This window comes from Lissotriton helveticus, chromosome 3_2 (genome assembly GCF_964261635.1).
Source record: "Lissotriton helveticus chromosome 3_2, aLisHel1.1, whole genome shotgun sequence".
NCBI lineage: Eukaryota > Metazoa > Chordata > Amphibia > Caudata > Salamandridae > Lissotriton > Lissotriton helveticus.
This window is the reverse complement of record NC_136062.1, coordinates 128,239,209-128,251,901: the sequence shown is the minus strand read 5'-3', so window position 1 is coordinate 128,251,901 and position 12,693 is coordinate 128,239,209. Positions and strand designations below refer to the sequence as shown.

Below are 12,693 nucleotides of genomic sequence, written 5' to 3'. Positions count from 1 at the left end.
TGGCGGCTTAGACACCCCGATTGCTCCTTGCTGCAGCCTCCACACCTCACCGACGAGGCATCATAGGAACAGCCCCTGTATAGACTCTGAGGTGTCCTACTTACCGGCAGCCCCACCTGCTCTCCTAAGCCCTGTAAAACAGTGACTCCGGGCCAAGGGCGGAACCACACCGAGATACTCTCACCATCCTGAGGCAGAGGGTCTATGATGCCCAACCCGAGCATGGCGGTACTGTAATCTAGCTCATCGCCCATCTTAACCCCTCACACCTCGCAGAGGGTGCGCCGCGAGAACTGCTGCACCAAAGACCCCCGTGGTGCCCTTATTACCAGCGTCAGCATAAACAGCCACACCCAGCGAAGAGGCGAATAAGTGCACAGGGGCAACCAGAGCGGGAGCTCCTATCCACTTCAAGAGCCACCGACCTGCAGCACTTACTGGCCGGGCACTAATAGCCTGTTGGACTCCCCACGGCATAACACTGCGGCGCGGCGCATCGCAAGCCATGCGTCCCCGTCTGTGACGCCTACACTACAAAGGACCCCCCCCCTCCATTGACCAATATGGGGAAACCGAGGGCATCCCAGCAGACCGCAGTGCCGGAGACCGTCCCTGAGCATATGCAAAACACTAGGATGACCGCCGCCTCCACTGTGCCCCAGACTGACCCGTCAATATCGGACAAGCTCGATCAAGTATTGACGGCCATCGAACACTCCAGGATCTCTGTAGAGAAACGACTGGGCACCCTCGCGACCAACATCACTCTCCTACGCGATGATCATTGCAAACTCTCTGACAAAGTGAAGGAGGGTGAGAAGGAAATCGCGGGGCTGCAACCTACCGTCAAGAAACACCAAACGACACAGCAAGAGGTCCTACACCGCCTATCTACTATTGAGGAGTGCACAGACGACTTGGAAGGGCGGTCGCGGCGCTGCAACATCCGGGTACTGGGCCACCCGGAGGGAATCGAAGGCACGGACCCGTTGGGGTAGATGGAGACCTGGGTGAAATCATTCACCCCCGCAGCGGACAGAACGGCATTTTTCTCCGTCGAACGTGCCCACCGAGTGCCAGCTCGCAAGCCACAACCAGGAGCACCTCCCGACCGATGCTGGCGAAATTCCTACATTCTCGGGACCGAGATGCAGTACTCCGAGCAGCCAGACAAGCAGGCCCCATACATGTGGAAAACAAGCAGATAATGATATTCCCAGATTACGCGCGGGCTGTGCAACAGCAACGATCTACGTTTCTGGAAGTAAAACACCGACTAGGGGCGAACCACATACAGTGCTCTCTCCTCTTTCCAGCCCGTCTTAAAATACTCCACAATGGTACAGCTACTTTCTACACAAGTGCGGAAGAGGCACAGGACTGGGCGGACCGCCACTGCACGCAACAATCCAGAACAGACTACACAGGTACCCAACCACCAAACCGCCACGCACGAGGAGACGCATTCCATAGCAACAGAACAGCGGGGCCAAGACCTTGCCCCGGTCCGGCGCCCATGACTCCCCGGATCTCGAACAAATAATGAAAGACAGGCGAAGGGCCCTACAAGCGGTGATTGACCTACAAACCCCCTCGCAGTCGGGGGACATTGATCAAGCTCCACATCTCTTCACCTCAGAAGGGGAGGACGACAGAGACGGAATGATCTCTGGAGTGGACATGGGTACACCTCCCATAGTCACCCCTCAGACAGCTGATACCATGATGGATGGGCAAGGAGCCTCGTTCCCGGCTTGAACTGATCCCACAACCACTTCATGCCGACTTATATAACCCACACTCCTGTCTTGAATACTTGCGCCATCGTGTTCCTCCAGGAGACACATCTCCCCAGCACTGAAATAGGCAGATTACAGTCCAAATGGCGCGGTACTATATGTGCAACGGCATACTCCTCCTACGCACGAGGAGCATTGATTTGGATTCGCCCGGGGACCCCCTTCCAGGAACTTAGACGGGTGGTGGATAAGGAAGCCAGGTACTCCCTAATAGAGGGCCTTCTAGATGGGGAGTATATACACCCCGAACAGAGACCAGGACAAGTTCTGGGAACTTCTCACTGGGGCCCTCGCACAATTTACCTCCATACCATGGATATTGGGGGGTGACTACAATTGTACTTTGGACTTCACGCTCGATCGCTCCCAACCCCCCTCCCACACATTCAGCCGCGCAAAAACAAACAGAGAGCTTCAAAGCTTGGGTCACACAATGAGCACTCACTGACTCATGGAGAATGCAACATCCGCAGACCAAACTATACTCATTTCACTCCGTCCCCCATAACCTTCGGGTCCGTCTGGATAGGTTCTTATGCTCAGCTGCTATCCTACCCAAAGTACATCACACAGGCTACCTAGGGAGGATCAATTCCGACCATGATGCACACATATTGCAATTAAACTGGAGACCCCCGCATCCCCCAGTCCCCACGTGGCGTCTCCCACGGGATTGCCTAGCAGACCCGGTTTTCACACATGAACAGGGCCGGAGCATAGAGGACTATTTCACGAACAATGCAGGAACGGCATCCTCCACATTAATAGAATGGGCTACATTTAAGGTGGTAGCCCGAGGAGAATGTATCACACAAATCGCAAGAGTGAGACGCATGCTAGAGAAAGCACTTACTAAAGCCGAGAAGCACCTCGCTTCTGTTTCTAAACGGGATGAGCACTCGGAAGAGGCGGTGGCACAGATAGCCAAAGCCAGGACTGAATACATGGCAGCCTGCGTCGATCTCCAACGCTACAACTTTAGGACATATGCAACCTGCATGCATAAGGAACAAGACAAAACAGGTACCCTTTTGGCATAATTAGCAAAACAGGATAGCGAGGTGAAACCTATCACTGAGGTGATAGACCCCCGTGGTAACCTAGTGAGGTCCCAGGATCAGATCCTTTCGGCATTTCACCAACTCTACTTGGAGGTATACAGTCACCTAACCCCCATTGAGCAGGACAGAATAGACCACTTCCTTGCTCCCCGGGTGATTCCCGAGATCACCAGAGAATATCAGATGTCACTAGAGGCGAGGATACAACTCGCAGACACCTCCCAGGCCCTGCGCGCATTAGCCCGCAACAAAGCAACGGGATTGGACGGACTCCCCCTGGAATACTATAAGACCTTCTCCCCCTTATTGGTCCCCAGACTGGCAGCAATGTACACCGCTGAACTAGATGCTGGGGAATTGCCGAAATCCATTCGGGAATCGGTCATCGTGACCTTCCTGAAACCCAACCGTGACCCACAATTGATGGCCTTGTATCGCCCCATCACACTCCTCTCAACCGACTGCAAGATCCTCGGAAAGATATTGGCGGATAGATACACGAAAATTATACGGCCCCTGGTACATCCCGACCAATGTGGTTTCGTCCCGGGCAGGAACACATCCCAGAACATACGCCGGCTGTTCCATGTCCAAGATCAAATAGGTGACACCTACCCCAGAGCAGCTTGCCTTATCCTAGACCTTGAAAAGTCTTTCCACACCCTTACATGGCACTACCTTTTCTCGGTTCTACAATGACTAGGCCTTGGCCCTACTCTTTAGGCGTACACACGGCTCTTATACACCAAACTCACCTCACGGGTACGTATAGGGAGCTGTATATCACCAGAATTTGCGGTGCAACGGGGCAGGAGACAGGGCTGCCCGCTCTCGCCTCTGCTCTTTGTCCTCGCGGTGGAACCACTAGCCATACGACTGCGACGGGAGGGGGAACAGTGGGGCATTCCCATAGCGAACACCACGCATAGTGTTTCTATGTACGCCGACGATCTCCTAATATATGTCAAAGACATCACTGCCGATTTAACACCCATCTTGACCACATTAACAGAGTTCGCAGGAGTCTCCGGGTTGCAAGTCAACTGGGAGAAATCCACAGTATACCCGCTGCACCCACACTCTCCCCCACGGGTCGTCAGACTAGGTGATCAAACCATCGCCTGGAGCGCAGAGGCCCCTCGATACCTAGGGATTCGTCTCTATCACACCCGGTCGATATTTATGAAGGTAATCACCGTAGAGCACTAGCCGGTATCAGAGCCTCGGTAGGATTCTGGAAGAACCTCCCCCTAGCCCTGATTGGTCGAGTGGCTATCGCCAAAATGATCATGGTTCCGAGGCTGCTATACTACTTCCCGAACCTACCGATCATCCCGCCCAGAGCTTTCTTCCGAGACTTAGATGTACTACTTAGCTTACTGATCTGGGGGACAAGAGGCATAGGGTAGCATTGGCAAAGCTGCAACTACCAACCACACAGGGAGGGCTCGCCGCCCCTTCTTTCGAATCATATTTCTTAGCTGCTCAATTCCAGTGGCTTTCCTACTGGACGGCAGGCAGACACTTGGGAGAGACGCATACCGTGAACGGTCCAGTGCCCATCCCAGAACTCTGCCGGCTGCTCTTACCGGGCACCAAACCTAGACATACATATCCCCTACACATCACGGTTGCACGCATATGCATGCAAAGGGTACACCGTATGTCCCCCTCCCTCTGGCCAGATGGCCCATACAGGAACGCTACTATACATCTCACATGTTACAAGCATGGACAGACTGTGGCATCACTAAGGCAGAGACGCTATTTGAGGATGTCCAGCTCAGACCAATCCAATGGCTGACAGAGGAGTATAATCTCCCCGTGGGCCAATTCCTACTCCACTGCCAGCTCCTTGCAAATTATCGTCCATACTGCGACCTCTCGACAGGGGAACCACCTACACACCCAGTCATACACACAATTTTACTTATGGGAGTGGGGCGACACCTGGTCACATGGCTCTATAAAGCTATTAGGGAACTCAGAAACGTACCACTAGAGGCTCTCAGGGCTACCTGGGAAGAGGAACTAGGCCGCTCTTTACACGAGAAGGAATGAGAAAGGGCTCTCGAATACCCCAAGAAGGTGTCCCGAAACGCGCGCTTTAAAAATATACAATTCTATGTCCTACACAGGGCCTATTTGACACTGGCACGTCTCCAACGCTTTTATCCTGAAACCCAGTTCTTGTGCCCCAGATGTCAATTGCATGCAGCGGATTTCCAACACATGTTCTGGAGCTGCCCCACATTACATTCATACCGGCAACACATACATGATTCCCTCAGAAATCTTACTGGGCTCACGTTCTTAGATACACGGGACGCCTGTGCACTGGGTATCTACCAGAGAAAGAAACAACTCAAAGTACTACTCAGGTTTGCCTCCTTAGCTATCTTTTTAGCTAAACGAAACATAGCCATACACTGGCGGTCCCCCACAGGCCCCCCGTTCGAGGCATGGGTAGGTGCAGTGAAGAAATGGGCATTAGCGGAGGAAGAAACGTTGAGGGAAGAAGAGGTGAAAGGGATACGTAAACACCCCATATCAATGGATTCGGCCATCCTACTGCATCAATTTACGCAACCACCGGCCCAAGACGACCCGGTGGGAGTTCCTCACACATCGCAAATCACACTGCCACAGGGACAAGCCGCGGACACGAATACCGGATCCCCACCACAGGGCACACCCGCAAATAACTGACGGCAGCACCAAACTAAGCGCCTTCGGGATAAGCCGTCTTTTTGTCCCTAGACAGAGTATGGGTCCCCCCCCTACACCTTTGATACCCTGCTATACTACATTATCATAGGAGTACACGCCACCCTTCGGTCACATCCGCTCTTTGTACCCTGCATTCCATGAACACCCCCCGCCCCCAGTTTACCCCCCAGTTATATTCAGCATGTCCTTATCGGAAGACTTCCATGGCGACTGGACATTTGACTACTAATGGCATGATTACTAATGCGCTCTGAGATAAATACGAGTAGCTGTATTATATGAGAATGTTATTTGATACAACATGCCACTGTCAAAGTAAAATGTCAATAAAAACAAGTTACAAAAAAAAAGTGTAAATAGTATATTTGGATATTCCAAACACCAGACTTTGCTTGGAAAAAAATACATTTTGAAAATAATATTTCGGATACCCCAAACCAAACCATCCCATACACCAGACAAACTAATAATGCACAGACTTTGTAACTGACTGCTTTTCCATGACCACTGTCTAGTTTTTACCAGTTCTTGTTAAACAAACTATTGCCTACATGATTGATAAATTAACAAATTCAAAATAAAGTACACTCCTTGTTTGTTCAAGTCCTGCCAGTCTTCTAATTTGAAACAATTTAAGGCCCACATCTTGGAAACTTTCAGAACTTTACTTAATTTCTCAATTGAATTTGGCAAGGTCCTTTATCAACTCAGAAAGGGTGTAATAAATCTGATCCTCAAAAACACAGACTCCATTATCTTAAGTTATGCCATTTCCATTCCTCCCCAACCAGCTAAAATAGTACAACCATATCATTGTCCAGCCTAGTGAGTACATGGATCACTTTGTGGCTTCGAATCCTTTTTTTTTTTTCCCACACATTTTTATTGAGTACTGCTGATGGTAAATATATTTACATAATCAAGATTAATCATTTTGTTTACATTTTCTATAACAAGATAATATTAGCCATATATGTATTCTGAGTTACATCATGTAGAAATCTAATCAACTCGATTCCAGGTGCGATAGCATTATAAAATATTCATGTGCATACTTTATAAGTGCATACAGTGTAGAAACACGAATATGATGGAAAATTGCAGTACCCTTTAACTCCCACCCAATGAATCCCACCCCTAACAATACCCAAACTAAACAATAACAAGTGTTGCCGCTACAAAGAAAATACACCCAACAGATGTTTTTGTATCCTGTGACTGCCAGGCTTTGAATCCTTTTCAAACCGGTTTTTGTCTTGCCCACAGCCAAAAAAAGGTGTTCCTCTTAGCTGCTCTGTGTGATCTTAGATGCTCCTGCCACTGGCCATTGTCCTGAATGCTACTACTTCTTGATCAGTGTTGCATTTATCACTATCTACCCATACATCCTCCTTGGTCAGCTTAGTATGGTTGGGATATCGGACTGTGCTTTATCATATTTTTCTCACAGGCAGAACTCGATCAGTACGATTGCCACCATTCTCCACAATTGACCTCCAGCTGGGCTCTGAACTACCACCAAGTCCAGCGCTTTCTACACACCTTTTTAACAGCTATGTGGATCTGCTAGCCAGGATTATCCAGTCGAGGGAGACCACCTTCTTCATGTTTACCATTGAAGCTCAATTGACAGTACAATGAGAGGTGACCTCTCATAAAGTACTAAACTCCAACAAGGTATGTGAGACATCTGGACGTGGATGGAATGTAACTGTCTTAACTAACTACAGACAAGACGGAGGTAGGGGTGGTGAACAATCAAACTGGTCTCCTGAATTAGGTCACTTCCGCAGTGAGCCTTGGTGTGTTAATCGATTCTACGCTGTTGCTTATGAATCAGATCTTTATTTACATTTCTGTATGTTCATACCATATAAAAATCATCAGGAGAACTGCAACTCACCTACCTTTGGAGGGCAAAAGATTGTTTGTCTCATCCATCATTGAGTGGTGACTTCACCATACCAATTTGCTGTACTTTGTATTCTCACTGCAGTAGCTAAAATATTAGAGACATATCATTGTCTAACTACATGCAGCAGGCAATGGTTCTGGTTCAAATAAGGTTTTGTCTTGCCCACAGCACCAAGTTCTTCCTCAAAGCAGTTCTAGGTGATCTTATGGCAGTGGCCAAAGACGGAAGTGTATGAGAGCTAATACACTTAGATCTATCCGTAGCATTGACACCGTTGATCATTCTATCCTGCTTGGTCAGCTCTAATACGTCATCTGCAGGTAATCAAAAACCAGACAGGCCCCTTGTGACGGGGGCTCCTAGGCTTGGTTGCACCACCCTCTTTAAAAACGGACTTTCAATAAAGGAATGAGTTTCTTTTAGACTGTGTATCAACTACAGAGCATTGTTTAGGAAAGCCCCCAAGTTCTTCCAGAAATGGTTAACCCCTACCACCCTATCAGAGCAGTGTGCTTTTCTTCTTCAAATGTGTTTATAATTCGTAAATGTCATTAAAGCAACGCCCTTGTAGCAGACAAGCAAGAGGGCACTGAATGAATAAAAGAGATGTCTACAGAGACCCATGAGGGAGATCTCACTTCATCTGTCCAAAGTTGGATCTGAAAGATCCTTATTGTAGTGCTTCCATACTGTCAGAAATTAGTTAATCCATTGTACGACTTGATCCATAGCTCTCCAGTCATCCAATGACAGTGGGACAGTTGACTGTTAAAAGCAGCTGACCGACCCAAAAGAACCAATTTGCCAACACCTCCGCTAGCACATATCCTCCTTTAGTCAACTGTGTTGAAGCAAACCCCCTTGGACCTCACCTAAGACTCTCACCTCCTCAGATTGAGTTGAAGTTGATGAGGCACCACTTTTTTCCAGTCGTTTGGTAGTTTACGGTATGACGGAGATGGGCCTAAAGTTTACTGGACCATTGGGATTGAAAGCTGCCTTCTGCAAGAGCAGGCATACTATCACTGTCTTGAATATCAAGGAAAGCATACCCGAAGTAAGAGAGACATTCATAACATCTGTTAGAATGGGTGTTAAAGTGTATTTTATAGAGAATAATATTTAAAGTTGGGCAGGAGCTCGACATATTCTGTTCTCTGTGGCTGATCATCTTTAGGATCGAAAATGCCTTTAAACTTTTCCTTGTGTGTAATCTCCTACAGATGTAGAGGCAAAGTTTTTTAATTAGTTAGCATGAAAGAATTGAGCGAGATTTTCAACCAGTTTCCCTAAAGGGGCTCCTCAATTGCCATAGCCACTGTGGTGGGAGGGGTGCCCCTGTCTACTCCTCTCTGGGTGTTTATTTGTGGCACATAGTTTCTCAGGATTATGATTTTTTGTGTAGCTGTGATGGGATAATTGTATTTTTCCATCCGATAAGATATCCTTTCATCTAGGTTGTAATTATTTAGCCATATTAATTCCAGTTTCCTTTGACCTAATCTGCCTTCTTTTAGCTCACCTTAAAACCATTCACACTTTAGAAACTTTGGTTTTACTAAATGTGTTCGTGCATACTCAGCGATCGTGCTCATACTTACTCTATTTCTCTCCTGGTACATTTCACCATTCAGTAATAATAACGAAAGTTACTGTCATTTTAACGTTCAAAATATTAGATGTGAGTTGATTATTTTTCTGCCGAATTCTGTCCCAAAACGTGTACATGCTTGCCATCTCTGCAGCCTACCTTTCGTGAGCTAAATTTTGCTGGAGCCGACTTAACTCTCGCATTTATACAACAAGTGATTTCTTCACCCTTAAATTAGCACTAACCTTAATCCCTGCCTTGAGCAATTAAATAATCGTCTCAGATAGATTAGCATTGCTCGGAATCATCCGCTGGCAGGTAGTAAACGCTTCAAATCCAGGACTCTCCATTGTCTCGCCTTTGTCCCTAGTGCATGGACTGCAGAGAGGCCGCTACTGGGCCCTCGGGAGAGCCCCGTTTGCTTAGTAAGCTTGCCATGGGCCCTAAAGTAAGCAAGGAAATGGCCCCAGCGATCCTTGTGTGTGATGCTTTTCGAGGCAGGCATGGTACAAGGCCCTGCTGCACTAGAAGACGGTGCAGCATTGCAAGGCGCACCCAGAACACTCTAGACTTCCTTCGACCCGCGCTCCTGACGTCTTACACTCGTTAATCGCTCTGATCGCATACGGGTACTCTCTCTCCCTATGCCTGCCTCCCCCATCCTACAGCCCCCTACTTATTTCATTGTGTGTACCCGAGAAAGAGGCATATGTGAATCACAAATTGTTTATACTGTGGATTTCCCATGCACATGGACCCTATGTAAATATCTGGATAAAAGCACACGAGCATACACTAAACAAGTTATGAAGAAATCGAAATTCGCTTCCGACCACCGTATGAATATTTTACCGATTCTTTGGCAAGACAGACTTACTCGCGGCGACCAAATAACACTGATTCCGAAAAAGCGCCCGCCTATCGGGAATAGATCACGTGCACATCTGTATGTCATGCAAACACTCGAGAGTAGGTACCATCTGCGATGACAGAGTAAGAGAAGATCTTGCTGTTTGGAAGGACCTGTGTGCTGTGCTCCTAGATCCGGAGGCGACCGTGACCTCTTCTGACGGCGAGGATACAGAAAATGGGGAAACCAATGGGGGAGGAAACAGTAGGGGTGAATGTCCTATAACCAAGGTATCCTGGTCTATAGCAGGTGCTTATGTCCGTGCAAGGGATCAAGTGTCTGGAGACTCAGAGAAAATTACATGGGGCCAGTTAGGAGTTCTTTATATTCCCCATAACTATTGGCGTATAATTATATGCATACATTGTCATACTATGCTGCTGTACTGTGTATGATAACATTGAAAATTAAAGGTTAATAAAAAAAAAGAATATGTACCACGCATACAGTCCACTGTTCAACACACAGACCAGCTTGTGGAATTCGTATATGCAATCTTTGTGAGCACCATCACACATAAAATGTAGATACAGTGCAGTGTTCCACACAGATCGACTGAACATCCATATCACATTGGACACATCAATGCTTACCCCTGCTGAATACAGGGCACAATAAACTAATACACATCCGTATTGCATTGACACACTCGAGGATGCTTATCACACAAAACAATCCAGCAGAGCTCCTATGCTCTACAGAGAGGGACTTAAAATCCATATCATATCCAGATAATTCCTGATATGTAACCCTTACTGAATTTGACATTCATTAAACAAATTTACAGTCTTGCAACAGTCAGACACTCAGGCATGTGTACCACACGTACAAGCTACCACGCAATCTGGTATTCCAAACAGACCAATACACATCTGTAGGACATCTTGATACTTTCCCATGCATCTCCATCACCAAATCTGACATACACCACTAGAATATACATACACATGACAGTCTAACAATTAGAATGCACACCACAATCATATAAGTCAAGACTCAATTCACTGACAAATCATCTATACTTACAACTGACCTTTACACTTCTTGCTTGTATGCACACCTCACCAAATCTAATACGTTTAACGATTACATTCGTATGATACCCAAGCATGTGCACCATCCACAGAAGGTAGTACGCTGTTTTACACATACCAGCATTTGCACTCTGGTGCATGAGTAACGCTTACCAGACATAACTTATGTCACTTTAGAATTCGTGTCCATCTGACTTTCAGACGCTGCACAGCATGTGTTGCTAAATGAATGTTTCTAGGGTTTTAGGTTTCAAAATAGGATGGTCTCCCCTGAGGATTACATTTAGTGATTTCGGTAAAGTAATGTGTAGGTTAGTATTTTAATTTTTCTCAAGTTTTTTTTATTTTCCATTAAATCAATCAATCAGTAGATTTGTGAAGCGCTACTTATCACCCGTAAATGTTTGTATTTCCTCAATAAAGTTTTTTTTTCCTACTTTTAGCTTATATTTGTTGTAATCTACAATGTGTACTATTTAGGCCTAGCATAGAATCAAATATTACGGAAGCAATACAACGGAATTTTTTCCGCCTCAAAGAATATTTTTTTTCATTTGTTCTGGCACTGTCAGAGCTGAAAGAACCTATCAGATGTGTATATTTATTTGGGCATTGTCATTTATGAAGATTTGTACAAGTGATATATATTTCTGGGGATTGTAAAATCGTTGAAGGGCATCATTAGAAAATTTCTAGTTTTGTACCTTTCTCATTCCAAATAGTCTAAACATCTTCCTACATTTTCAATTTTTAGGTTGTGGAAGTGAAAGGTCCTAATGATCGCCTCTCACAAAAACAGATGATCTGGCTGGATGAACTACGGAAGCTTGGTGCAGATGTTGAAGTCTGTCATGTTGTCGCAATTGGAGCCAAAAGTCAGCGTATTAGCTAAATGCATCGTTTGTGCACATTATATGTAGAGGGTCAACACATCTCTGCCATTTGAACAATCACATCGACTAGGCTGTCTTACCTCCACCCATCTCAATATGTCTTGTGGCATCTCAGTGCATCTTGTGCCTTCCTTTGGCTTGGCAGTGACTCATCCATGTTTCTTCTTAAACGTGATCACTGCCAACAATGATACATTTATTTTGTAAGAATGGGAACTGTGAGAGGGAGGGCATGAGGCAGACTACAGACAATAATGACATGAGAGACCAGGAAGAGGATTTCGAGGCATGATTAAAGCGAGCACAGAGGTGAGGAACTCAATGCATCATGAAAGTGTATAAAGACTAGCAATTTGGTATACGTACACATCTGTACCTCTGAAATAGTGCTGGGAGTAGGTACCATAGTCTTGATTTTAATTTTTCACTAGAACAATAAAGATATATATGTATAGATCAATGTTCAGCATACTGTTTACCTAATGTGCTATTCTTAATCCACAGACCAATGTTTACTTTGAGATGACAATTTCGTAAGTGCCAAAGTTGATTCAAACAAAACCTTAAAAGCAGAATCTCTTACTCCAACTTCTTACCAAGAAAATTGCCAGGAAAGGGGTTGTTTCTAAATTCTCTAATCACTCTTTGAAATAGCAAACTGATAGTTTCTTGCTTAAATACTCACAATCTCTTTCTACAGTTAATTGTCTCATTTCTGTTCAGAAATACGTTTTTAGGTCGGATGGAGGCATAAGATCTT

At 46.1% G+C, this 12,693-nt stretch overlaps 1 protein-coding gene across 1 annotated transcript in view; it reads left to right on the top strand.

Moving 5' to 3' along the window:
• FAN1 (FANCD2 and FANCI associated nuclease 1) overlaps positions 1-12,387 on the top strand; it is a 234,852-nt gene extending 222,465 nt beyond the window's left edge. The window contains exon 14 of the mRNA XM_078684916.1: positions 11,795-12,387. Coding sequence (XP_078541042.1) covers positions 11,795-11,932 — 138 coding nt within the window. The 3' untranslated portion in view covers positions 11,933-12,387. The remainder of the gene's footprint in view (positions 1-11,794) is intronic.
• The last annotated feature ends 306 nt before the right edge of the window (positions 12,388-12,693 follow it).